The sequence below is a fragment of the Ailuropoda melanoleuca genome, chromosome 8, assembly GCF_002007445.2.
Source record: "Ailuropoda melanoleuca isolate Jingjing chromosome 8, ASM200744v2, whole genome shotgun sequence".
In the NCBI taxonomy this organism is placed as follows: domain Eukaryota; kingdom Metazoa; phylum Chordata; class Mammalia; order Carnivora; family Ursidae; genus Ailuropoda; species Ailuropoda melanoleuca.
The window spans coordinates 4,241,720-4,268,867 of record NC_048225.1 but is presented as its reverse complement, the minus strand read 5'-3'; the positions used below and the strand labels follow the sequence as shown (position 1 = coordinate 4,268,867).

Below are 27,148 nucleotides of genomic sequence, written 5' to 3'. Positions count from 1 at the left end.
GCTGTGTATCCAAATGTTGAAATGCATGAAAGCTGTCTATTAAGATAATGCTGTTCTTAAAATAGTCCAAAGCAGTATTTTTTAATTTCCTACTTTCCTTGGATATTCAAAGTTTGAAATTGTATGGACTTTTCTTCTGTCATGGAAAGAAAACTTTGTGCTTCTCCCTTTTTCCATTTAACCTAATTTCATTACTCATGTCACTGCCTCATAGTAGGGCATATTTCAGCCCTCTGATGAAAGAAGCTTCTTTGACTCTCCCAGGGAGGCCAGATGAGACTGTTGAATTTGCTTATGACTGTGCAGGGACATTTAAGTGTAGGGGGAAGGGTATTGGATATCAAGCATGAAAAGCTCATTTTAATTCTTTGTAACTTAAGTCACGTCACATACCTGTGCCTACCTTCTGCTTCTACAGAGTGGGAACCATAGTACTGGTCTAACATTTTTGTCACAGTCAATACACAAATTGTGCTCAGCAGATTATTGTTGTTGGGATTTTTTTTCTATCCATAATTCAAAATAATAACACTATCTGTAGTAAATACCTTGTGAATTAATGAACAGTGCTAGCAGCTGACTCCGTCTCCATTCAAATGGAAGAAGATCAGGGCTAGAGAGTGTTGTGGGGAATTTGCAATGAAAGGAGGGAAGAAGAGAGTCTGAGTCCATTCGGATCGCTGTAACAAAAATACCATTGACTGGGTAGCTTGTAAACAACAGAAGTTTATTCCCCCCAGTGCTGGAGGCTGGGAATTCCAAGATCAAGGTGTCAGCAAATTCAGGGTCTAGCGAGGGCCCGCTTCCTGGTTCATGGATTACTGTGTTCTTGCCGTGTCCACACATAGCGGGAGGGACAAGGACGCTCACCTTCTGTGGTCTCTCTTATAAGGACCCTAATCTCATGCATGAGGGTAGAGCCCTCCCAAAGGTCTCCGATCACTTCCCCAAAGTCCTATATCCCAATATCATTACGTCAGGGATCAGTTTTCAACATAGGAATTTGAGGGGGACACAAACTTTCAATCTACATTGATATTTGTTGAATGCCTACTATATGCCAGTTACCATGCTAAATTCTTTATATATGCTTATTGATGTATTTTATCTTCAATAAGTAATTATTGATCACCTACTGTATTCTACGTACTAAGCTAATAAGCCTTGGGAGTGTAGTGGTACCTAAGACGGGCATGGTCCAAATTCTTAGGTGCTTATAATGGAGCATTGGGGTTAAACATTAAACAAATAATTACATAGACAGTTAATGATTAATTAAAATTATGGCTATCACTAGAGAGGTACAAAATTATTTAATCTTTTCAGCAGCCTTGTAAAATAGATATTATCTGCCTTTCACAGAAGATGAAAATGAGACAAAAAGACTAAAGAAATCGTTTGAAGTCACAAAGCTAATAGATGGTGGATTAAACATTGCTCAGGCTTTTTCCATTCCAGAAGAGTGTTTGGGGGAGGTCTCAAGACTTCATGATCTTAAACTTTCACCCATCTATACCTTAAATGTTTCTTGAGCACATACTATGTGTCAGGCACCACTCGTGTTAGTGAGCAAAGCGGACGTGACAACTTCCTCCATGAAGTTCACAGTCTGATGAGGAAGACAGTGTTTAATCACTGCTCAAAAAAATATGTAATTATAAACTACCATAAGAATGACTGAGCAAAATTATATGGTGTTACGAGAGCCTGTGGTAGAGACACCTGATTTAGTCTAAGAGTTCAGGAAGGCATCCCTGAGAAGATGACCTTTAAATAGAGATCTGAAGGCTGAGAAGGAGCTAACTGGGTAGAAAAGATGGTGGGAGTAGAGGATTCCGCGCAGTGGGGTCAGGCTATGTAAAGGCTCTGAGTCAGAAAGGAACATGATGAAATTGGAACAACTAAATGAAGATCACCATGGTCAAACTTAAATAATGCAAGAATAGCACAAGATAAAGACAGAGAGGCAGGTAGGCGCTAGAACCTATAGGTGTTTTTGCCATTTTAAGGATTTTGGTCTTATTCATCAGAACAAAGTGAAGTTACTGAAGGATTTTGAATAGAGGAGTGACACAAGTAGATTTGCTTCAAAAAAAATCAGTTTAAAAGCGGTGTGGGGTATAGATCTCAGGTGGAGAGTTAGTGAGCAAAAGCAGAACATAAAGATATTATGACCATCATTCAAGTGAGAAGTGGTGGTAGCATTCCTGGGGTGGTGGGTGTGTATGAGACGGTTGAGTCAGTGCTGGAAACCTGATGGAAGTGGTTAATTTTGTCTGCTTAATGGAAATACTTCCATTAGTCATGCAAATCACCTGATCACCTGAATATGTTCTTGATTTGGCATTATGTAGGCTCAACCTGAGTTGATTGTTAATAATGACTTTGAAAGGTAATTTATGCATTATCTATATTGACCTAGCTGTTGATAGAGAAGTTTATAACAGAATTTGATGCAGTCATAATTCTCTACGCATGTACTATGCTAGCACTCTGTTAGCCCCTGCAGAACTTAAAAAGATAACCAAGATATTATCCTTGCTTCAAAAGTAAATGACTTAGTAATCTAGACAGGGTGATAACAAAGTACATACAGAGATGCCTGCAGTGTAAGGTATGCTGAAGCCAAGTTTTACTGAGTTTTTACAAAAAACAAAACCTTCTGAAGGATTTGAAGGGTCAGAAAAGATGTAGCATGAAAAAGGACTGGGAAGCATGTGACACATTTGACTCCTGAAGGAGGGGTTGTGGAAAGCTTGTTTTCTAAACTAAATCTTGGAGGATAAAAGATAATAATTCCATTGATACCTGAGGCTATTAGGATTTAGGGAGATCAGATTATCTTCCTTCAAGAAACAAATTTATAATGACATATTTCCATTTGATTTGCTCATTGAGCTGCACTATTCACTTTTTTAAAAAAAAGACTTTATGGAGCAGTTTTAGGTTTACTATAAAATTGAGAGGAAGGTACAGAAATTTCCCATGTACTCCCTGTCGCCTTACCCATTATCAACATCACTCACCAGAACGGTACATTTTGACCAAGGATGAACTTACATTGGCGTATCATGATCACCACCGTTCCATAGTTTGCCTTACAGTTCATTCTTGTATGGCACATTCTGTGGGTTTGGGCAAATGTATAATGACATGTCTTCATCAGTATAGTATCATGCAGAGTGAACACTGCCTTACAAATCCTCTGTGCTCCGCCTTGTCATCCGTCTCCTTACCTGTCAGTCACCATCAGCCACTGATCTTTTTCCTGTCTCCATAGTGTTACCTTTCCAGAGTGTCAGATAGTTGGAATCATGCAGATTCTTTTCAGATTGGCTTCTTGTACTTAGGAATATGCGTTTAAGTCTCTGTATCTTATCGTGGTGTAATCATTTCTTTTTATTGCCGAATAATATTCCATTTCTGAATGTTTCACTCTTTATTTTTTTATTTACCTACTGAAGGACATTTTGGTTGCTTCCAAGTTTTGGTAGTTATGAATAAAGCTGCTATAAGCATCTGTGGGTAGGTTTTTGTGTGGGCATGAGTTTTCATTTCCTTCGGTAAACCCCAAGGACTGCAATTGCTGGATCAGTCGTATGGTATCAGTCATATAGTGTCTTTAGTTATGTAAGAAACCATCAAAATGTCTTTCAAAGAGGCTTTAACATTTTGCGTTCCCAACAGCAATGAATGATTTCCTGTTGCTTCAGATCCTCATCAGCATTTGGTGTTGTCAGTGTTCTGGATTTTGGCTCTTCTCATAGGCGTGTAGTAGTGTCTCATTGTTCTAATTTGCATTTCTTTGATGACCTATGATGTAACTTTTCATATGTTTATTTGCCATCTATAGATCTTCTTTGGTGAGGTGTCTATTAAGGTGTTTGGCTCATTTTTTAATTGGGTCATTTGTTTTCTTGTTGAGTTTTAAGAGTTTTACAAGTCCTTTCTCATGTATGTCTTTTGCAAATATTTTATCCCAGTCTCTGGCTTGTCTTCTCATTTCTCTTGGTATTATCTTTTACAGAGCAGAAGGCTTTAATTTTAATGAAGTGCAATTTCAGCTTATGAGTTATTTCTTTCATAGATCATGTGTTTGGTATTCTATCTAAAAAGGCATCAGTCACCATCCCCAAGGTCATCTAGATTTTCTTCTAACTTCTAGGAGTTTTATAGTTTTCTAGTTTACATTTAGGTCTGTGATCCATTTTGAGTAAAGTTTTTGTGGAGTGTGTAAGTTCTGTGTCTCGATTCATTTTTTTGCATGTGGATGTCCGTTTGTTGAAAGACTATCTTTGCTCCATTGTGTTGCCCCTGCTGCTTTGCCAAAGATCAGTTGTCTGTATTTATGGGAATCTACATCTGGATTCACTGTTATGTTCCACTGATGTATTTGTCTGTTCCTTCACCAATATTATTGTGCCTTGATTACTATAGCTTTATTGTAAGTCTTGAAACTATTTTTGTGACATCAACTCAACAATATTTAACACTTATTATGTGTTTATAAAAATATAGCAGACATTCACTGTTCTCTTGGGACAGTGTTTAAAGTTCTGGCAAATCAGGAATCCCAGGAAAACTTTTCTTGAAAATAATAGACTCAGTAATTATTTTATAAAGATTGAATGGATGATTCCAAGTGTAACAGTAACTCAGTATAAACATGGTGGTGGGATATACAGAAAGTTTGCAAAGAACTTTGAGTTATTCATTTTGATTGGAGCATAGAGTAAATTAAAATGGTAGTGGGGGATTAAAGTGGAAAGTTGGGAGCTGTGTCATTAATGATCCTTCAAGACAGACTACTGGACAGCAGAAAGAAATTTTCGGTTGCCCGCATCTAACTTGAAGAATTAGAAATTTTTTTTTTAAGATTTTATTTATTTATTCGACAGAGATAGAGACAGCCAGCGAGAGAGAGAGGGAACACAAGCAGGGGGAGTGGGAGAGGAAGAAGCAGGCTCATAGCAGAGGAGCCTGATGTGGGGCTGATGTGGGGCTCGATCCCATAACGCCGGGATCACGCCCTGAGCCGAAGGCAGACGCTTAACCGCTGTGCCACCCAGGTGCCCCTAGAAAGAAATTTTGACTGGGTATTTCAATGTATTTTTCTTTGTTCACATGACCCAGTATTTGATAACTTACGTGGTAAATAACCTGGGGCCTGACGACAACATTTTCCACATGGTTGAGATTCCTGGGAATAAAGTGGAGTTTACATTGGGATCTACTGAGCATTTTATCAGGAAAAGAGCTTTCTTTGATAGGCAGTCATTTGGAATCTATTTTCCCTCATTTGGGAGTAGTTCCCAGGCCAATCACTGTTCTATTTATATGCATGGCCTCCTTTCCAATGCTGTATCAGCCGAGCACTGTAGAGACACCCTTAAAAGAGGTGGTATTGGGGTCAGAAAATCAGCCAAAATGAATATAATTAGATTTTTTAAAGAATGAGGGATTTTTTGAAGTGGCTTTTTCAGTAAATCCTTAAAGTTGTTTCCATTTGAATTGCTAAACCATTACACACAATTGACATGGATGTATTTAACTGAACGCAACAGACTTTCTTTGGGTCATTGAATGCCTACTGTGCCAAATGACTCTCAGCATTTTGGGTGCGTTGGCAGGGTGGAGGGTGTGTCTGGGCTAGGAGTTGTCGTTTAAAGTTCTGGCAGATAAGGAAATGTCTAGAGAAGTTTACTGCCCTGTGGACAGGGTAGAAGACAGAGCAGGAGTATGTGGGATGGCGGGGGTTCAAGAGCAGGAGTGCTTCCTTTCTTTCTTCCTTTCAAGAGCTCATTGGGTCTTGAAAAAAAAGTGAATATCTGGGTGAATATTGTAGTGTTTCTAGCTCACATAATATACCAGAAGCCTTCAAACTTCGGAAACCATAAAATATACCTGAGAGCATGTGAAAATGCAGGTAGTAGCTGGGCCTTATACGTGTATTTTGATTTAGTAGCTCTGGGTGTGAGGATCTCATTTCGGGGACCTCATTTTTAACAAGCACCCTCTGGGTGATTTTTATGTAGGTGGTCTTGAGTTTTGCATTTAAAAACTTGGCAATTCCAACCTATAAATGTAGAAATTAGATGCAATTTAAAGCATTCAATAAAACTCCTAAAGACCATCCTGCTACTTGCTAGGATTCAGGCATATAAAAAGTTAAATAAATATCTAGTAGGGGGAGACTATAAACACACACTCTCTCTCTCTCTCTCTCTCTCACATACACCAACGTGATACTGTGCTAGAGAGAGAAATTTATCCATTGGATATGCATATGCCAGTTACAGTCCCAGAAGTAGGGAAAGAAAACTTGAAAGTGAGGGCTCCTTCTTGAGATAGACTTTGTTTGTCAAGTTTGCTGTGTTGGGAACGTGCCCTAAAAGCTGTGTACCCAGTGAGGCAGAAATAGTTTTTCTTCTTCTCTTTGTGAGACATCTTTCAAAATAATGAGCATATCCATGAGGTTTTCATGGCTTCAAAAGAGTAAATAAACCTGGGTTCAATCCACCCTCTGAGTCCGGATCTCTGAGGATAAACAGACTGTGACTTTAAAGCTATCCTGGGGAAAACAGCAGTCCACTGGTAGCAGTGACAGCGGACTTTAGGAGCGGATGACCTTTTATTTTCCTGAGAGTGTGCAAAGAGTAGGTGTCTGTGTATGGAGACTCCACTGTCTGAAGTGCCAGTCTGCTTAATGACTCTGCCAAACGAGGACTTTCAGTTCCCGGGTGACAAGGGGTAACATCGATAGAAAGTTAGAAGTATTATGAGGTCACTTTAATGACTCATCACACCTTAGTTCTTGCCAATGACGGCACAAGGACCAGTACAGAGTGCTAGCCTTTGCAGCATTAACTCATTAATACATCAGAATAGTTTCCAGAATATCAACCTTTACCGTCATAAAATAGGACCCTAAAATGAAGGTGCTCATATTGGATGACTGCAAGATTATTTACAAAAACTAAAAAGGGCAGCTTGATAATTTTGCTTTCTGGTAATCATATTGTACAGGAAGGGGATTAATATGTAGTGGTGGATTCTCAATATAGTGTCTAATTAAATGAATATCTGAAGGAGGTGTAGGCTGCTTCTTGACCCCCCGGCCCCGCCCCGTGGGAGATGGAGCCTCTTGTTGCTGAGTTGAAGTTACTGTTCTGTCTAATCCCAGGAACTGGGACCAGTGGTGCCCCCTCCTTTAGAGCCTGGATGGCAGGGGTGTGGCAATATCCAGGCTACCCCATCCTGCCAGCCATCACCCTTGAAGCCTCGGTTTTGTCCAGCACCTCTGGTCCCGGTGAGTGACCTACTTACAGGAGGGAGGCTCCCCACCACACCCTGTTAATGTGAGGGGGAGTGCCTGCAGAGACCTCATTCACAGTGTCCTAGAGCTCTCAGGTGATGACTGAGGTATGCCCGCCTTCTCCATGGCAGTAGAAGCAAGTAGTGGATGAAAAGCTGGAGGAGAGATGGGAATGTTGGAGAAGGAAAGAGTGAAGGAGGACATAGAGGAGAAGATGAGGGAGTGATGTTCATGACAAGGGACTGAGATGGTAAAGGAAAATGAAGTAATAAGAGATGAAGGGAGTGGCAAGGCCCCAGCCCCTGAATGTGGTCTCTTCAAGGGCTTTCTTGAGTGTGGAGTAGGGACAGTGGGTGCCCAGGCTGACAGGACCTTCCTCCAGCTGGAGCCCAGGTTGGGGTGAATGCAGTGGCACTTGGGTGAGGCCACAAGATTCGTCAACCAAAATATACCCGTGTTGTGGAACCCCGCCTTTTGAACCAACCCCCGCTAACAGCCATGCTTAAGGGCCGCAAAGCAGATTTGCTAAGGTTTATACCAATTACTGATGAAAGAGTTCAGACATCTTAGGACAGGCTACAAGTTCAAGGCCTTCTTTTGAACAGACTCTTACTGCAGAAACAAGGTGATCGTTAAAGAATACAATGAGGTCATATCTTCTGGACAAGTGTCGTTTATCTCCATTCTAAACATAGGATCCGGACCCCACGCTCCACAGCCGTCAGCTGCAGGAGCGGGACATCACCTGTAGCTTCTTCAGCTGCTTCCCCCAGGCTGTGGCCTCCCTGAACCTGCCAGAATTGCTGTTATTACTGAAGGAGAGCCGTGGCCCAGTTCCTACAGAACTACCTACTATGTGTAGGGAAATCCGACTACTTTCATCAGGGCAGCCCACAGAGATACTCAAGTTATCCGGGTACTAGTGGGAATCACTTCTACCTTTGCAAGTTGTTCTTGCCCCCGATGACCTGCCATCAGCTATTGGACCTCCACGTGGCCAGCAGTGATGTCTGAGTGCTGGCCTCTCTGCACTGCGGCCCCGCTGTCATCTCATCACCGCTCCTTCAGTGCTCTCATCCACAGAATGAAGCTTTTATGGACATGGCCGTCGTTTTGTCTAAGCCAAGGAAATGGTGCTGAAGACAGCAGTACCTTTATCTACATTGCTTGAACCTTTCTTTGTGTCAGGGCCTTCCCACCTCCTTTTTTTTTTTTTTTTAAAGAGATTTATTTACTTGAGAGAGAACATGTGCATGAGCCCGGTGGGGTGGGCAGGGGAGGCAGAGGGAGAGGGAGAAGGAAACTCCCCACTGAGCAGGGAGAGTGATGCGGGGCTCGATCCCAGGACCCTGAGATCGTGACCTGAGCCGAAGGCAGACACTTAACCCACTGAGCCACCTGCTTACTTCTAATGTAGGTACTTAAGAGTCATATTTAAAGAGGATCATTGTATCTTCAAGAATGCACAGCCTCAAGAACAGTGAAAGCTGGTTCATGTTTAATGTCTGTGGCAAGTTGCTCATATTCCAGGGATAATTCCATGGTCCTAAAACCTCTGGTTGGGGACCACCACCGGAATTTTCCATCTTTGGCCAGGAGCCCCCTTCACCACACTGCTGAGTATCTGGGATACCAGGGGCATAAACAGTGGAGAGCTGCTGGGCCTGTATGAGGTTAAGGGCAAAATGTAAGGGACCTCTAAATCTACCCAAATCCAAAGTTTTTCCTGATTTTTTGCTACTGATAAGTCTTCATGCAGGCCTGTTCCGTGCTCTGCCTTTTCTGGCCAGCCTTTTGGATACTCTGTGTCCAGACCACCAGCAACCCCATTGTCTGGTTTCTACATGACAGACACCTTCAGAATGTGCTGTGGACTCAGGCTTCCCACCAATCACTGGAAAACTCCTCTGTCTAGTCCCCTTTCACTGTCGTTCAGGAACCATACCTGATGACAGACAGGTGATTGGGCTGACAGCTGGATCCATGCTCTCAGCAAGGGTGAATAGGCTATCCTTTCTGGGAATCATGTGTTCTTAGCCACAGCCAATGAGCCCATGAAGAATGTGGCATGTTTCTTAGCCCCCTTTCACCCATGTGACGTGACAGGGTGAGCAAGTGTTCTTTGAGATCAGGAGAGAAGAGATGTGTTTCATTTGTAGACTTCTCCTGTCTGCCTACACCTCATCCCAACACCTCTCTTCTTCTCTGTCTCACCCTTTCTCTTCATCTGTTTATGTTTTTAATGACTTTAGGGACCAAAACCAGCAAACAACTAGATGGCAGACTTTCTCATTTGTTTGTCCTCTTGATGCTATCTAGAGGGAGAGAGGGAGGTTGTCCAGTAAGATAGGCTGTCAGAGCTCCATGACTCTGTCAGAAAGGTCAGGAGAAGACAGACCCAGGACCGTGGGATTGAAGGACTGAGGTGAGTGTGAGTCCTGTGGGACAGGGATTGTTCATTGCACACTGCTGCCTCCTCACTGTGCCCAGATTCCCAGGAAACCTCGTAGATATTTCATGAGTGTTAGCCTGGAGGGGAGGGTAAAGAATGTTACAGGAATGAGATTCTATTAGGAACTAAAATAAATTCTTTTAAATGATTACTTTAAAACCAAAATAAAGTCAACAAAAAGGACAAGTGTGCAGTTCTAAGAAGTTTATCTACATCACCTTTATTTCTGGAATAATGTGAGGACTTTTACTGTACAGGGTTGAAGAGATGATAATCCAGAATGGGTAAATTTCCTAGGATATAAAAGCATCTATAATAATGCATGGGGCAACAGTCGTACATAATATTTTTAATGCCTAAGCCTCCTCTTCTATGTTCAGAAAAGGAAGCAAGGACTATCTTTTCCATCTCCATGACTAGGTTAGCCATCTTTAGTCTTCTCTAATGTCATTCAAGAACAGGTTGGAGACATCAAAAATAACTGAGATGCATTATTTTAGACGGTGTGTGCTGTATTTACAATCTTATTTAAAAAACACTGAGTCAATTGTAAAGAAATTCAGAACATAGTCAACTTTTCAGACAGGTTTTTGTTTTTGTCTTTTTCATATGTTTACAATGTCCACCTGTTTGGTTTAACTCAAGGAAACACCTCAGGATCAAATATAATGGATATATAATGTTTTCACTTTTTCTGCTCCCTGTGAAGCAAAATCAACTAATGTTTTTGAAGGGAATCCACTCAAATTTGCACATATACTTAATTCTGCTAAACTTCCACAGACTTGAATTAGATGAAGGGAGAGGAGAGAAGAATAGAACTGTTGTGGAAAGGTGTGTTACTAAGGTGGTAGCATTTCTGTGAAGATTTTCAGGTTAAGATACTGAATATATCTGTAAGGAAAGAAAAACATCATAGAGATATATTACCTGCACTTTACAGACATCTAGATGTTTGAAAAATTTTAAGCTATTACCTATTCATTCATGTACTTGTACTACTCACCAAATATTTCTGGCTCGTGTCTGGGCACAAGGGTGGTTGAATTTTCCCATCCCCTTCACATTAAGCATGGCCATGTGAAGTCACTTGCTTCGGTGAATGAATCTTGAGAAGCTCTGTGTTACCCCTGGGAGAAAGCTGCACGAGCTAGTGCACAGTTGGTCAGAACCTGTCTTTCCCTTCATGGGAACCAGCCCCAGGTGGGGAGGTTCTGTTAGCCTCGTTCCTAGAGTGAAGAGACTTGGCACCATGTTTCTCCCTCGTCCTCCAATCCTTTAACCCACATGAATTCATAGCATGAATAAAAAATAAGCCTTTGTTATTTTAGGGCATGCAGATTTGGAAGTTATATTGCTATTGCAACATAATCTAGCCTGGCATGATGAAGCCATCTTTTAGATTTTTTCTATATGTTGGGTATTTATTAAGAGAATTGCACATCTTGATATGGCCCATTATTTTTTGATGTTTGTGTTTTGCTTAGTTCTTGATCCCATTGTTTTTGAGAGTTAAACTGACTTCAAATATTTGGGAACTAAGTAGTATAAAAGCTTGCATGATCACATATAGATTTTAATGCGAATTTATCCTTTTGCGTACACATTCATTTTGCGCTTTATTAGGTTCCTGTGTCATATCCATTGGTAACCTCTTGGTCCATCTTCTCTGTGCTACTCCATTACACTTTGCTAAAAGAGAAAGTGCAACATATAACTCACCTGTATTCTTATGGTACAAATTCTAGAAATACACATTTCGTGGAACTCAATAAACTTTTGCTGAAATGATAATGAGGACGATACTGACTGAGGAAGAGGAGAGGGATTTCAAGAAGTGGTCATGTTCCAGAAACATGCATGTTCACAGGGACTGTAAAAGAGTTTGTATATACAAATAACTTATTGCCTGTGCCTCTGGTATCTGAAAATCAGAAGTTAGTTTCAGAGCACATAGCTCATAGCATGTGGTATATGTACATAATGGAATATTACTCAGCTATGAAAAAGAACAAAATCTTGCTATCTGCAAGGACATGAATGGAGCTAAAGAGTATAATGCCTAACAAAATAAGTCAGTCAGAGAAAGACAGATACCATATGATTTCACTCATATGTGGAATTTAAGAAACAAAACAAGTGAGCCAAGGGGAAAAAGAGAGAGAGAGGCAAACCAAGAAACAGACTCTTAGCTACAGAGAACACACTGATGGTGACCAGAGGGGAGGTCGGTGGGGGATGGGAAAACAGATGATGGGGATTAAGGAGTGCACCTGTCGTGATGAGCGCCGGGTGATGTATGGAAGTGTTGAATCACTGTACTGTAACCTGAAACAATATTACACTGTCTGCTAACTGGCATTTATATAAAAACTTAAAAAAATAGAAGTGTATAGAAATACATAAGGATTAGTAGAGGTCATTGTGTTTCTAGGGGGAAAATGGTAAATTGACACATTTTAGACATTTATGATTTACTGGATGTCTTTCTCAGTGGGAATTCTCTGGGGGAAGTATATTTCAGGCTTTGGAGTAAAACCTTTGCTGACTCACACTGCATTGTCTTTCTTTTCTTACCCTGTGATTTTATTTCCATTTTTCTGGTGCAAGAAAACAGGTCTTGAAGTGAAAAATGTTGAAATTCATGATAGGTCTGAGGGTATCAGAACAATTTTTGATACATATTTCCTGATAAGATTTTGGTGATCAAATGAACTTTTTGGCATTCCTAGTCTCGTGAGCTTAGAGTTCTCTTCATATTCCCTAAATTAGCACTCCCGGAATTTAATTCAGTACATCTTTTTAATACTATATTGTTAGAATGCATTCAGCATGAAATGTAATTATGGCTATTAAAGATTTAATAGCATATTTTGTAAGTTTGGCTGTATTTATGATAGAAGCATCTCTAGTCATTCCTAGGCAATTTTTTCTGCACACATGTACATGGTGCTCATGAAATGAATGGTGAAAATGAACACACAATTAGAATGACTTATTAAAATCATGATAAACATGGTTGATTTATTTATTCATATGGAAGATGTTTATTAAATAGCTATATTTTAGACACCATGATAAGCATTTTGAATATAGAGATGAAAAAATCATGGTCCCATTCTTAAAGAGCTGACATCACAGTTGGGGATACATCTTGATTATAACCTATGATGAAAGCCTGTAGCAAAGAGGTATGAAAAGTGCTGTGGAAACAGAACGGAAAAATGGTTAGTTCTGCTAAAAACCTGTGGAAGGACCATGGAACATTTCTAGAAAAGGTGACATTGGATTTGGACATTTAATATGATATTTCATTACTTTCCTCTAGTTGAAATATTAGAATTATTGGGTGCCTGGGTGGCTCAGTTGGTTAAGCGTCTGCCTTCGGCTCAGGTCATGATCCCAGGATCCTGGGACCGAGTCCCGTGTCGAGCTCCCCGCTCTGAGGAGATCTGCTTCTCCCTCTGCCCCTCCCCTCACTCATTCAATCTCCCTCTCTCTGTGTCTCTCAGATAAATAAATAAAATCTTTAAAATAAAAAAATATTAGAATTATTGTGGGTTTTATCACCATATACTTTTTTTAAAAATTTGAGTGTAGTTGACACACAATGTTACATCAGTGTGTACAGCTTAGTGACTTGACAAGTTTATACATCACGCTGTGCTCACCACAGCGCGCCTACACTGCCGTCTGTCCCGTTACGTTGCTATTACAGTGTCATTGACTGTCTTCCTTATGCTGTTTTAATTCCTTTGACTTACTCGTTCCATGACTGGAGGCTTCTATCTCCCACTCCACTGCACCCATTTTACCCACCTCCCCTCTGCCTCCCATCTGACAACCAACAGTCCCCTGTATTTATAGTTCTGCTTCTGCTTTTTGTTTGTTTATTCATTTTATTTAAGATTCCACTTAAGACTGGAATCATGTGGTGCTTGTCTTTGTCTGACAGACTTATTTCACTTAGCGTAAGACCCTCTAGGTCCATCCATGTTGTCTCAAATGGCACAGTCTCATCTTTTTTATGGCTGTGTAATATTCTGGGGTATGTATATCCCGTGTTTTCCTTATCTGTTCATCTACTGACAGACAGTTTGCTTCTCAGTCTTGACTATTCTAAATAACGCTGCAATAAACATTCAGGTGCGTATATCTTCTCGAGTTAGTGTTTTCCTTTTCCTTCAGTAAATACCCAGTAGTGGAATTATTGGATCATATGGTATTTCTATTTTTAATTTTTTGAGGATCCTCCATATTGTTTTCCACAGTGCCTGTGCCAATTTACGTCCCCACCAACAGCGTATGAGGGTTCCTCTTTCTCCACACCCTCACCAATACTTGTTACTACTTGTCTTTTTTATTTTGGCCATTCTGACAGGTGTAAGGTGATGTCTTGTGGTGGTTTTGATTTGGATTTCCCTGACGATGAGTGATGCTGAGCATGTTTTCATGGGTCTGTTGACCATCTGTATGTTTTGTTTGGGAAAGGGTTTATTCTGGTCCTCTGCCGATTTTTAACTGGATTATTTGGGTTCTTTAGTGATCAGTTGTATGAGTTCCTTATATTTTTTTGGATTAACCCCTGATTAGTTATATCACTTGCAAATTATCCAAAGTATACCCCCATATACTTAGAGAACTTTCCTCTGAATATAAGTTGTGCCTAGTTTTTATACCATGCTATATGCTTTGGAAATTTGAAGATTTTAGCCTGGGGTAAATACTTGAAGTAGTTAACAAAAGCGGTGGCTATTTAGAATGGAATGGATGCTGACAATACAATTAGAATAGGGTCTGAAAAAACTCCGACCGTGTCTGTTAGCTCTTTAATTGTAAGATTATGGGTGAGTTTCTGCACATCAGTCTCTCATCTCTCAAATATAACCAATATTGAAAGTTTGAAAGAAACAAGAGGGTGGTTTTGTAAAAGGTCATTATTTGGAAATTGTTTAGGCAAAATACTGGCAATTCTTTTTTTGTGGAGGATAATTGTTCTATATTCCAGTTTTTCCCAATTTCAATGATCATCTATGGCGATAACGTTGATGAGCAGCCCTAGAGTGTGATGTCAGTATTTGACTGTGGCTGTTTGCAAACTCTGCTGTGATTACATTCAGTTGTCTAATTGCTTAATTTATTGATGTTTTGCTGACATGTTTTCAGCAACATTTGTGATTGCACATAACTAATCATTTCTCTTCTGGCTCATTATCATATGTTTGCATTTGATTTGTCTGATGGCTGCAGGTGGAAACAATAGGTGATGCGTACTGTGTTGCTGCAGGACTCCATAGGAAAAGCCTCTGCCATGCTAAGCCCATTGCTCTGATGGCCCTCAAGATGATGGAACTTTCAGAAGAGGTGCTGACACCTGATGGAAGACCAATTCAGGTAATCTTCTCTGCAGTTTAGTTTGAGTGGTAGCATACTTTTAATTGAGGGGGCAGGAAATTCCATTCTGAGTTCTACTTAAGGAACTTGCACATTTAGATAAGTACGTTACTCAAGAAGGATGAGGGTTGACTAGAGATAACTCATAAATCCAGGAAAAGAACAAGTGGAATAAGGTCCAAATTGGGAACATGTATGTGAAAGGCTCATTGCCATGGAGAAAAGAAAGAGCTAAAGGATTAGACCAAGGAAAAACTTGCCAATGACCAACTCAACACTACCAAGCAAGGATGGTAGTGAGAATCAGACTTGCAGAGATAATCCAAAAAGCACGAAACGAAGAGGCAAGAAAATGGTGGATCTGAACAACTTCCCTCGGGTAATGTTCCTTGCGAAGCCTCAGCACTGAGGGTTACTTCTGCATTTTTTTTTTAACTTGGCAGAGCTTGAAGGTTGGAGTCCAGTAACTGAGGAAATTTAAAAATGGTAGAAAATTAGCTCCTGCTACGCTGTACTCTTTTTGGTACTGATGGCTCTCTGCAATCTAAGATCTACCTCTAAGAATGGATGAGGTCACCTACCTATAGTCTTGCCAGGACCCAGTGGATCCCAGGAGTGTTAGTACTGTGAAATCTTATAAACCAGAAATTTTGTATTTGGAGAAGTAACCATGAATGTAAGGCACCCTTTTATAACAGCTCATCAAATTTGAGCTAAAAATATAGAGAAAAGAAAGCCTCAAAATGTGGTATGTTCCTAAATCTGGAGTTATGGAAAATTAGATATTCTGAGTGTCCCTTCTTACTAAAATTATTAAAATGCTGTGTTAAAAAATTTTAAAAATATTTAACACTATTTAACATTTTTAAACCTATTGAGCACATCACTGAACTAATGAGAAAGAAAAAATGTGTCAGTTACATTATGTGTGTAAACTGACAAAATCTAAGTGGTAAATTTAAATTAATTGCTCCATCAGGAGCATTGATAACAGGAAACTAGGAAACCACTTCTTTCTGGAAGATGTCAACTTCAATCACATCTTCAAAGAATTTCCACAGGGATAGTACTCTGAGGAATGAATGGCTAATACTAAAAAAACCCCAAAAAAACAAAAAAACAAAACAAAACACACAACCCCCCCCCAAAAAAACCCTAAACCCACACATTCACACAAGAAATCAAAGTATTATTGGTGAGAACTTATGGGAATAATAAGAAAAACAGTGAAGTGTTGTCAGATATCAAAATTTTCAGATGGAATCAAAATGACAATGTTTGTTTTAATTAAATAAGTTTAATAATGTAAGGCAGGGACGGCAGATTTGAAAAAGAATCAGAGAACTCCTAAGCCAGCAACATAATACTTCAGACAGAAAATGGTCAGTGGATGAGTTTAAAAGCAGATCTGATACAGCTGAAGGAAAAGTTAGTACATTGAAAATTAGAGCTAAAGAAATTACCCATAATTAGGTCCAGAGAGTTAAAGATGTGGAAATAAGAATACGGTAATGTAAGATATAAAATATGTGGGAGGTATAGAGGACAGAGTGTGGAAATGTATGTTCAGTTGGGCTTCCAAATGTAGGTGCAGAGGGAATGCATAAAAGGGATTTTTTTTTCTGTAACAATTAAAAGACATTAATCAGTTCTCAGACACAGTAATCCTAAAGGATTCTATGAAGGTAAATCATAGGAATTCAAAACTAAACATGTCTTGATAATGCTGTATGCATCAGAACAAAGGGGGAGTGGCTAAGTGACAAAGGTGATAAGTGGGGAAAGTTGGGACGACTGGTTATGCACGTGGACAAATTATTAAAACTGGATTGCTACTTCATGCATCTGCACATAAAGTAATCCCAGCTGGGTTAAATGTGAAGGGCCATACTATGAAACGATAAATCTATAATTTGGAGTTTTTAACTTAGTGGAAGGAACGATTTTTTTCAAAATTATCAAACCGTAAGGAAAATAGATGTAAATTTTACCACTATAAAGTTAAAACCTTCCTGTTTATCAAATAACACCTATAAAGAGTAAAAATCACAGACTAGGAGGATGGTTTTGCAACACATTTAACCATTAAAAGTATCTTTGGTTAACCTCATGAGTAACCAGCTGAATACATACTGATAGCACTGTGCTCCAGATCTCCCACCTACTGGTTTGGACCAGCTTTGAAACTCTGCACCATTGTTAGTGACGATCCAGGGCAGCAGGAAATCACATACAGCTGGTGGCAATGTAAATGGTCCAGCGTCCTTGGCGTTCACTGGTAAAGTTGAATTTGTACCTGGCCTACAACCCAGGAATCCCTCCCCTAGATGTTTGCCCAGGGAAGTATTTGTGCAGGTGTAGCAAAAGTCACAAGAGTATTCACAACAATAGTTTGATAAGTGCCTCGAACTGGAAATAAATAACCATCTGATAGAATAGATTAACTATGATAGATTTACACCGTGGTATACCATACAGTTGGGAAAATGACTTTAGCTACTGACATCCACACAGGTGGATGTCAAAAACTTAATAGTGAGCAAAAGAAGCAAGTCATAAAAGGCTGCTGTAGTATTATTCCATTTAATTATTCCATTAATTTAATTATTCAATTAATTAATAAACGGGAAATTGAAACAATAGGTCATTTAGAAACATCTGCATTGATGGGAAAAGTGTAAAGGAAAAAAAGGGAATGGTTAATACAAATTCAAAGTGGTGCTTCACTCCAAGGAGAGGAAGAAGATGGTGGGAAGAGGGAGGATGAAATCCGGAGAGTGCAGGCGGGGGGGGGGGGCAGGGGGGACGTAGAGGACAGAATGACTCCTTTTACTGCTATTATGTGTACATAATACATTTACATTTGGCAATTTTAAAATGTGGAAGGAGAAGGAGTTTTCTAACCACTCCTATCAATAGTGAAAATAAGATAGCATGGAGAGTTAAAAAAGAAAAAGTTTAAGTCCCCTCAGGACGGAATTATCAAGTTATTCAGCTATGTGCCTGACACTTCTCCCGCTGCCTGAGTTCTGCTGCGAACTGCAAATATACACGGTCCAGATCGAATTCCTATCAGTTCTTAAATTTTCAAGTCTACTCGCTGGGCAGTCTTCTCGTTTGGGGTTGTTTTTCTATGTTGGATTTTCTTTTATAGGAGATAGAAGGTTTGTACTGATTCAGCCCTGTCAAACCAAACTTAAATTACCATAGAAAAAAACCAGGGAATTGTGTTTTCACGTGGGCTTGTCTCTGTTTTCATTTGCGGGATATAACATGACTCTGTCTTATGAATCAGATAGTCTTATTAAATCAGAAGAGGAAATGTCTATAAAGATTTAATAAGAATGCAGAGAGAGAATTCAAAATCATAAAACCACCTTAATAATTTCAGCTTCATTACTAATTCCTATTATTTGCGTGGTTTGGGATTATTTTTGGCATATTAATTTGACTTTGAATTGGCTTCTAACTTGGTACCATGGGAACATTTCTAGACTTACTGAGAGAATCTTTTATTAAAAACACTTGGGTGTGCAGTAGGGTTATTATGTGATCAGCTGACTGTTTACTTCAAACTGTGTAAGTTTTAGGCTGTTTAAACTTTAAGCTATTTGAGCTGCGATAATTTTCAAAAGAAAACTCCCCCCAACCTCTCATATTTTGAAAAATAAATTGATAATGTTTATATGACTTTATAAACCTTCCAGGCACCCCTCGTGATAGGAAATAGATACCTGAATTATCAGTTATAGTTGCTTGCAAATGATTGTTAATGTCCTTGAATCACTAATTAACTTAAAATTTTTTTAAAGTAACAAAAGAACATAATTTCATTTATTCACTTTATAATAAGCAAATTCATTTTTATAAATGATGAAATTCAGAGGCTATAGATTGTATCTACAAAGCATACACAAACATGGTCTATTTATATAACAGACCTGAAAAATCAGCCAAAGTGACTTTAATTAAGACTGCTTTTATTTTTTTTATTTTTTTTAAAGACTTTTTTAATTTCTTTATCCGACAGAGATAGAGACAGCCAGCGAGAGAGGGAACACAAGCATGGGGAGTGGGAGAGGAAGAAGCAGGCTCATAGAGGAAGAGCCTGATGTGGGGCTCGATCCCATAACGCCGGGATCACGCCCTGAGCCGAAGGCAGATGCTTAACCGCTGTGCCACCCAGGCGCCCCAAGACTGCTTTTAAAAATAATGATTAGAATTTTTAACACTTTCTCAATGCAATGTTTATTCTACTGGCTGAATTTATAGAAATATCAACATTATGTATATTCCATTTTTCCCCTCCCTAGAGGAAATCTGATTTTCTTACATCTTCAACAGTAGAGACTCGAAGAAAAGTAATATCAAATTTATATTCTTGCTCCTTTGTGCTAACCATATTGCGATTTCACTAGAAAATGGTATGATTTCATGCAGTTCTTTAACCTTGGGCTCCTAATCTTACCAAAGTATTTTGAATAGTTTTTAATGCTGAAAGGCTAACTTTTGCTAATAATTTAACCACTCTTTAATGAAAATAACAAAATTTGTATTATTTCCTCTGCTTTATTCCGTGAAAATAAAAATATTGATAGGGAAAGAGAAGCTGAGCTGAGAACTGACTAGGGAATGTGATTAAATATATATTGGAAAGATAAGTAGCATTTTCATGATTTAAGGCTTTTGAAGAAGATTGAGTTAGTATGCCCAAATATTAAGTTTTACTTCAGGACTTCAGTCTTTAAAAAATATTTTCATTGAATTTTATCACACAGGCACACAAATTCAAATTCGCTTCATCAGTTTAGAGAACAGTACATTTTATATAATGAGGCAATTATACAGCGATGGTGAAGGAGAATTAAAAAAAAGCAATGTATAATCATGTTGTAATACTAATGTGCTTAGCAATCTTAATTGCAAATCAGGGAAACACTGTGAATCTTTTCTAACCACATAGTCCAAAGGCAGGAATATTAACACACAATTTACATATCCTTACAATTTGCATGTAATACATTAAATTGTAGCTCCTTTAAGCTTCAATTTAGTCTTCTAATGAGCTTACGGGATTTTTTGAGATTATGAAATAATTATTCTCCAATTAATTTTAAATCCTTGTTATTTATAAAGGAAATCTGATGTTGTTACTTTAATATTTGGAGGGATTTGTTCTTTGCAAATATTGAGGTATTAAATGAACCCCATGAGAATATGACCCAAGATTGTATTTAGAAAAAAAGAAAAACTAATTGATAATTGTTTATGGATAAAATTCAAATTTGTACTTTACCCTGAAGTATGTATACTTACCTGAAATGTTCTGTCTCTAGAATTTAAACCTAAGGGGTCAGAAAGAACTATTTGGGCATTATATGAACTCACTGTTAAGACACTGAGCCCAGCTATTCTCACATCCCATGTTTATCCAGTAGAAACATTTGAAATTACTTTTAATCTTTTAGGTAATGCAAATAGTTGTAATTTTAGTAAATTACTAATTTATTGTAGCAATAATATACAAAATTACTATATTACTGGGGAAATTTATGGCTTAATATATTTTCTAATCTGTTCTATATAGTGAATTTATTTGTTACTAGAAAGGTGTTTCTGTTTTTTAAATAATATGTTTTAAGTGTTCACCGAGAGTTTACCAGTACACGAGATGATAATAGATTCTCCTCTGTAGTTTACTTCTGTTTAATTACTAGAGTTTGGAGTCTATATATTCTGTCCAGATCTTCTCACTAGTACTCCCCTCAGTTGGTTATGAAAATCATCCATTAAACCCATCCACTTGATACTTAATGTGATAGCAGTTGATAGTTTTTTAAGTTTCCATTCACCCGACAAATATTTTCATACTGTTTTTACTCTTCCTTGACTGTGTCAGCCGTAATTAATTTTAAATCCTTTGCTTGATAAATCCCTTCTCGAGATTCTTGTGGTCTATTATATGATCTGTCCTTTCACTTCATTTTTGGTCATGTTACGTCTGTGTGCCTAATTATTGTTATTTTTTTGTTTGTGTGCTAGAGATTGTGTATAAAAATATTATAGAAATAATTCCCCTCCTGTAGGGAAATTTTTTGTGTTCTTCCAGTGGGAGGAATTGTAGGAGCTCTAGCGATCAGGGATCAGATGATTTAACGCTGGGATTCATTCTCTGTGGGGGCCAGTTTTAGATTCACCTTCTCTTTCTGGCATCACCCTTGTACCTTTGGTGCGGCTGTCAAGGTCTCATCTCAGAGTCTGGAGGGTTTACTAAGGCTTCCCCCTTTGGCAGTGCTCAGACTCCGGGTTTTGTCTCCATGGTTCTGTAACTAATGTTCCGGTACCAAAGGTCCTGCTCAACTCCTTCACCCTTCTGAAGTCAGAAGATGCCTGCGGTGCACAGACACCCTCAGATTCAGCGCTCACTTCTCCTTGACGTTCATTTCCCTCCCGATCTTGGTGTAATATTTTTTCATTGCCTTGTGAGCAGACCTGCAGAAGGGTGTTCAAATTATATAATCTTCTCTTACTAGAAATAGAAGTTCAAAGTCATGTACATTTTTATAAGAGTTTTATTTTACTAATAATGATTCATCCTTACTAATCTACATTTGTGCCTGTTTCCGACCCAAGTCACAGATGACATTATCTTAAATAGAAAAGACAAAAATATCTAACTGTATTTAAACTAGCTACCACAGAGCAACAATAAATAAACATCTATTGAAACACTTAACCGTGAGCCAGGCAGCCCTGAGCCAAGCCCTTGCCATGTGAGAGCTTTTCGGAGTCTCACAAATCTAGGAGGACTGTGTTGCTATTATTTCCATTTTAGGGTTGAAGAAAAGAATAAAAAAATTAGCTAGCCAGTGCTCCTAATTACTGCACTGTATAAACTTATTAAATGGAAGTGGGGTAAATAAATTTCAAATTGTCAAATTTTTCTCACTGCTTGAGTGTTCCATTACCTAATAAATTAGACTTTTCATGGCTCTAGTCAAGAAAATGTAAACTTATATTACATGTCCTCTTCAAGCGAATGGAAGCGAGTAATGTGTTTTACAGATATTCCATCCCAAATGATTAATTTTTAAAATTATAAAGTGAGAGAGGTAAATTCAGTGATGTGTGTGTGGGCGGGGAATGGCGTGCTTCCACCATTATCTCAAAAATTAGAATCACCAGCCAGACTGATTGGGCCAATGTACTGCAGCCTTTTTTCCTGTTTACTTTCCCTTTGTTTATTGTGCATTTTAACGCAGAAGACCAATATTTCAAAATGTTATATTTACATTTTTTCTTGGAGTAGTCTTTGAATTTAAAGATTGTATTTTATACTCTAATTAGTTATTTTTATGTATTGCGCCAGAAATTTGTTTCCTTCATAGAATTGCTCTTCTGGCATGATGCTGAGGTATTGAGCTGTCATAGGGCACATTTACTGCCTTACAATCGTTCTATAAAATGTTGTCCTAATGATTTAATAGACATTATTATTTATGCGATGTGTATGTCAACGAGATAGAATTCCCTTGTGAGTTGATTTTAGCTTTTATCTTTAATCATGATTGATTCTAACGTAATGTAATTAGACTGTTGATCACCTTTTCAATCTGTGGAAAAAATAGTTTACGAGGCACACACTTTTGAAAGTGCTGGTCTTGCTGAAGAGTTTTGTTATGATTTTTGTCAAACAAATTTTCTAAGCAGTCTTTCTGTGAAAGTATTTGCCTGATTTTGCTACGTGAAGAAAAATAGCCGTAATAAGTTTGTGAAAGGGAAAACAAAACCAAGCAATGAAGGGAGATCTAAATCGATTTGCATGAAACTGTGCATGAGAAATACAAAACTGCTTAGCTTATATTTGTGTACGAGTCTTCACACCTGCACATTTTCAGAAGAGAAATGCATTCTTCAGTAGAGATGCAGTTTAAATGTTTTATAAAGTTACTCTGTTAGATAATATCACTGTGGGGTACGCATTCCTCAAACGGTTATAATGTTTCATTTGCTTTAGCCTGTCTGCAGTGAGGGTCCCTCCCAGGAGTATTTGTACAATGTCCTAAGAGGAGGCTAAAAATCAGATTTGTAAAGGCGTTCATTTTTATTTGATTCTCGTGTGGTATGTTTCAGAAGTGTGAAGCCTCCAAGTAGTTAGCTCATGTTTCTATTGATCTGAGTTTTATGTAAAGAGTAAGAATCTTTGTCCGCCAAGTCTTGCCCCTAGAAGGACATTAATTTGTGATTTTGCCAACCCATTTTAGGGGTAGGTTAGCCCATTGTATTTTAGAATATAGTCTCTTTCTCTGGCATTATTGAACAAGAGAGCTTTTATCTTTTACTGCCAGTTTAACTTAATCTCTTTTAGACTTAATTGGGACATGTACATATGCCAACACGAGCAACTAGAATCTTTTAATACCAAAAATGATGTGAAAATAGCAAGATGGAATAATAGGCAAGAGAGTAATGTGCTGTCTGCATGCTAACCATACTGTTAGGACTTATGTTTTTGGTTTATTATGCTGTCTTAAAATCTAATATCTAGCTCCAAATAAAAATTTAAAAATTATTTCAAAGTAACTTTTTTTTCGTTTTCCAAACTACAAAAGGTAAAATGACCTCTGAAAACTGATGCACACAGGAGTCAAGATCACCTATAATTTACCAACAAACCATAGCCACATATTAAATTTTGTTGCATATTCTTAAAGGCTTTTTTGTTTCTGTGAATATACAAACACATAGATATAGAGTTTACAGACTTGAAAAGTAGATTCTTTTAAAAATCGAGTGGACTTCATTCAGTGAAGTGAAGTTAGGTGACTGTGTACCATAGACACACCTGCACCCTAACTACACAGCGGACTTGGGAAATCCAAGAAACATCTCTATTGTTCTTAACTCACTTCAATTTTGCATTTTCCTGTTCTGACAGTTGAATTTTCAAGTCACAGAAAGGCAACTCTTTAATCACCTGAGTTGCAAATGTGTTGAGAACAATTCAATGTCACGAGTGCTTTTAAAAATCTGTTATGCTTTGTGTTGATGTCATGTCAGCCATATGGTAATGGTCTGGGTCACCACTATCATATGCCTTATTTGGAATGTGGTTTCCTAGCAACTCTTGCTTTTTCCTAATGGCTGAATTGATTTCTGCACATTTGTCATGCTTCCTACTGCATCAGAAATTGCCACCTTGTGTGTAAATGTTATAACATCACATTTACATGTAGATTCAATTCTAAGGAATTACTCTGCTTTATCACTTGCCTTTAATGTGCTCATTCAAAGGTTAATCCAACCATAAAAAATAGATTTAGTAAAACCTGATTAATTCAGATTGGACTCTTTGGGGAAATATGGTGATTTTGACTACAATGTCCGAAATACTTGCAAATAGTTCCTAGCGGGAGGCCTGGCGAAGTTGAAGAAACAGACTAATTCTGAGGGTCAGATGACCGGGTAATCAGCAGGTTGGTAGGAACATAGGCCTGGACTCTGCTGTGAGTATCTCAGCGGCCTAAAGACTTTTTCTTTGGAGGCAGTTTGGTGATTCTGAGTGATCCTGGCTGGAGCGTTGCCAGGAGTGACTTTTACTCGAGTATGTGTTCAACAAATGTTTTTTGAATACTTACTATTTTCTAGACAACTGGCTAGGCACCAGGGATGTAAGGGCAATTAAACCAGATATGGCCCTGACCCTCTCAGAAATTACAGTCTATGAAGCCAAAACCTATAAATGAATGACTTAGTTATCGCGTGAAAATAGACACGTGGATTTTTCTCAGTACTGTTTCCATCTTGAGTGAGGCATTTTTGTTAGGTTCTTGAAAATATTTGGCAAAGACCTTAAATTATTTTTAGAATATTAAAGATATTATTGCTGTACATTTGGACCTACATTATTTTGGTGTCTTCGTAGATTTTGTATGTATCTAGGGAAATATCTAGGGAAGTGGAGTGGAAAGACAATGAAAACCAGGTATGTGTTGTAGCTGAGTTCACAGTCTATCATCTCCTTCAGTCGACACAACAATCCTATGAAGCGCACAGGTGCAGTTTTTGTATATTTTAAAGATGAAGTAAAATGTCAGCAGTTAAAGAATCTGTGTAAGATCATGGAAAAAATAGTATATATGTTGTACATCTTCTGTATGTTACACTTTGTGCCAGGTCCTTTATATACTTTATCTCTTTTAATCCTGCCCACCCCAACAACCCTGCAAAGTAAATTTAATCTTATAATTTCTTTTTTAAAAGATTTTATTTATTTACTTGAGAGAGAGAGAGAGAACAAGAGAGAACGAGCAAGGGGAGGAGCAGAGGGAGAGGGAGAAGCAGGCTTCCTGCCTAGCAAGAAGCCCGTTTTGGGACTTGGATGTGGGGCTCAATCCCAGGACCCCGGGATCATGACCTGAGCCTAAGGCAGCCACTTAACCAGCGGAGCCACCCAGGCGCCCCTAATCTTATTATTTAATTCTTTAATCTTATTTTACATTTAAAGAGTTTGAGATTCAAAAGTTTAAATGATTTGGGGCAACTGGGTGTCTCAGTTGGTTAAGCGTCAGCCTTCGGCTCAGGTCATGATCCCAGGGTCCTGGGATTGAGCCCCGCAATAGGCTCTTTGCTCAGCGGGGAGCCTACTTCTCCCTCTGCCGCTCTGCCTGGTTGTGCTCTCTCTCTCTGTGTCAAGTAAATAAAATCTTTAAAAAAAAAGTTTACATGATTTGACGAAGACTATGCAGCTGGTCAATTGCAGAACTAAATTTGAACATGGATCTGTCTGCTTGGGAAAAAAACAATCCTTGAACTTCATGATGCCAAGCTGGCCAGAACCTCGCCAGAATGCCCAGACTACAATTCTGTGACCTCCACATCTAGCAAGTGTTGCTTCTCACTGAGTACTTACGACGTGCCCGCGTTGTGCTAAGCTGGAGTGAGTGCGTGCTCACGCTTTCTCTCATCTGTCTGTCTGTACACATACATGTGCACATATACATATACGTGACTTCCATGTATGCAGGTATGTTATAAGCATGTCTTCATATTTGTGAAATATGTAGATACTGAATTTTATCAGGTAAGCCCTACAACAATCATGGACCATGAATAACATGCCATCCTTATTTACAAATGAGAAAACCAAGACTCAGAGAGGTGAAGGGACTGTCAAATAAGAGTAAATAGGTAAATAAGAGTAGATTCCAAATTAGAATTTAAATCTGTTTGACTTCAAAGTCCGTAATCTTTAACCATTTCCCTACACTGCCTCCACAATATAATGAGAACGTATGATTTCTTATGTTACAACTAAGCTAATAACTTTAATCTCTCTTGAAAAAAAATACTGCCTTTCTGTCTTCCTTAAGATCTGTTCAGATGCAGTTGCCGTGCAATGACTTGAGGGCATTTTAATTCGGGGCAAACTCTATTGACTATAACTGTCCATGAAGATGCTGAAATAATGAGGGTAATTATGTCTGCATTTAATATATAGGGAGCCGAAATTGGTAGTTTTATAAAATTTTAAAATCTCTGAAGGAAAAATTGGGAACAATATTGAAATATGAGCTTCTGTAATATTAGCTTCCTCTAAAAAAAGATGTGATCTCTTCTTTGTGGCAATAATCCCAAACCAGGAAAAAAGAGGTTTAAAACCATAGCAGAGAATCCAAAAGAAATATTGTTCTTCAAGACATATTGTTTTCCAGATGGTATCAGTTGATTCTTTTGTATATTAAGTTATCCAAGATCGCTTTTATATTTACAGTAACCAAAGCACTGATGGGAAGTGAAGAAATGTAGTAAAATGGTTTGACCACGTAGCCAGCAAGCATTTACTGAATTTCTCTCATGTACAAAACTACATAATTGAGTTGCAGACTGAACTGCGGGAGTGCCAAATACTAATCTGCTTTTTTCTTGGCTCTCGTCAAGTAAAAATTCTGTCTACACAATACCACAACATCTGGTCACTTAAATCC

At 38.5% G+C, this 27,148-nt stretch overlaps 1 protein-coding gene across 1 annotated transcript in view; it reads left to right on the top strand.

Annotated features, from left to right (window-relative positions):
- GUCY1A2 (guanylate cyclase 1 soluble subunit alpha 2) overlaps positions 1-27,148 on the top strand; it is a 291,079-nt gene that overhangs the window by 168,983 nt on the left and 94,948 nt on the right. Inside the window, exon 5 of the mRNA XM_034665615.1 lies at positions 15,018-15,161. Coding sequence (XP_034521506.1) covers positions 15,018-15,161 — 144 coding nt within the window. The remainder of the gene's footprint in view (positions 1-15,017; positions 15,162-27,148) is intronic.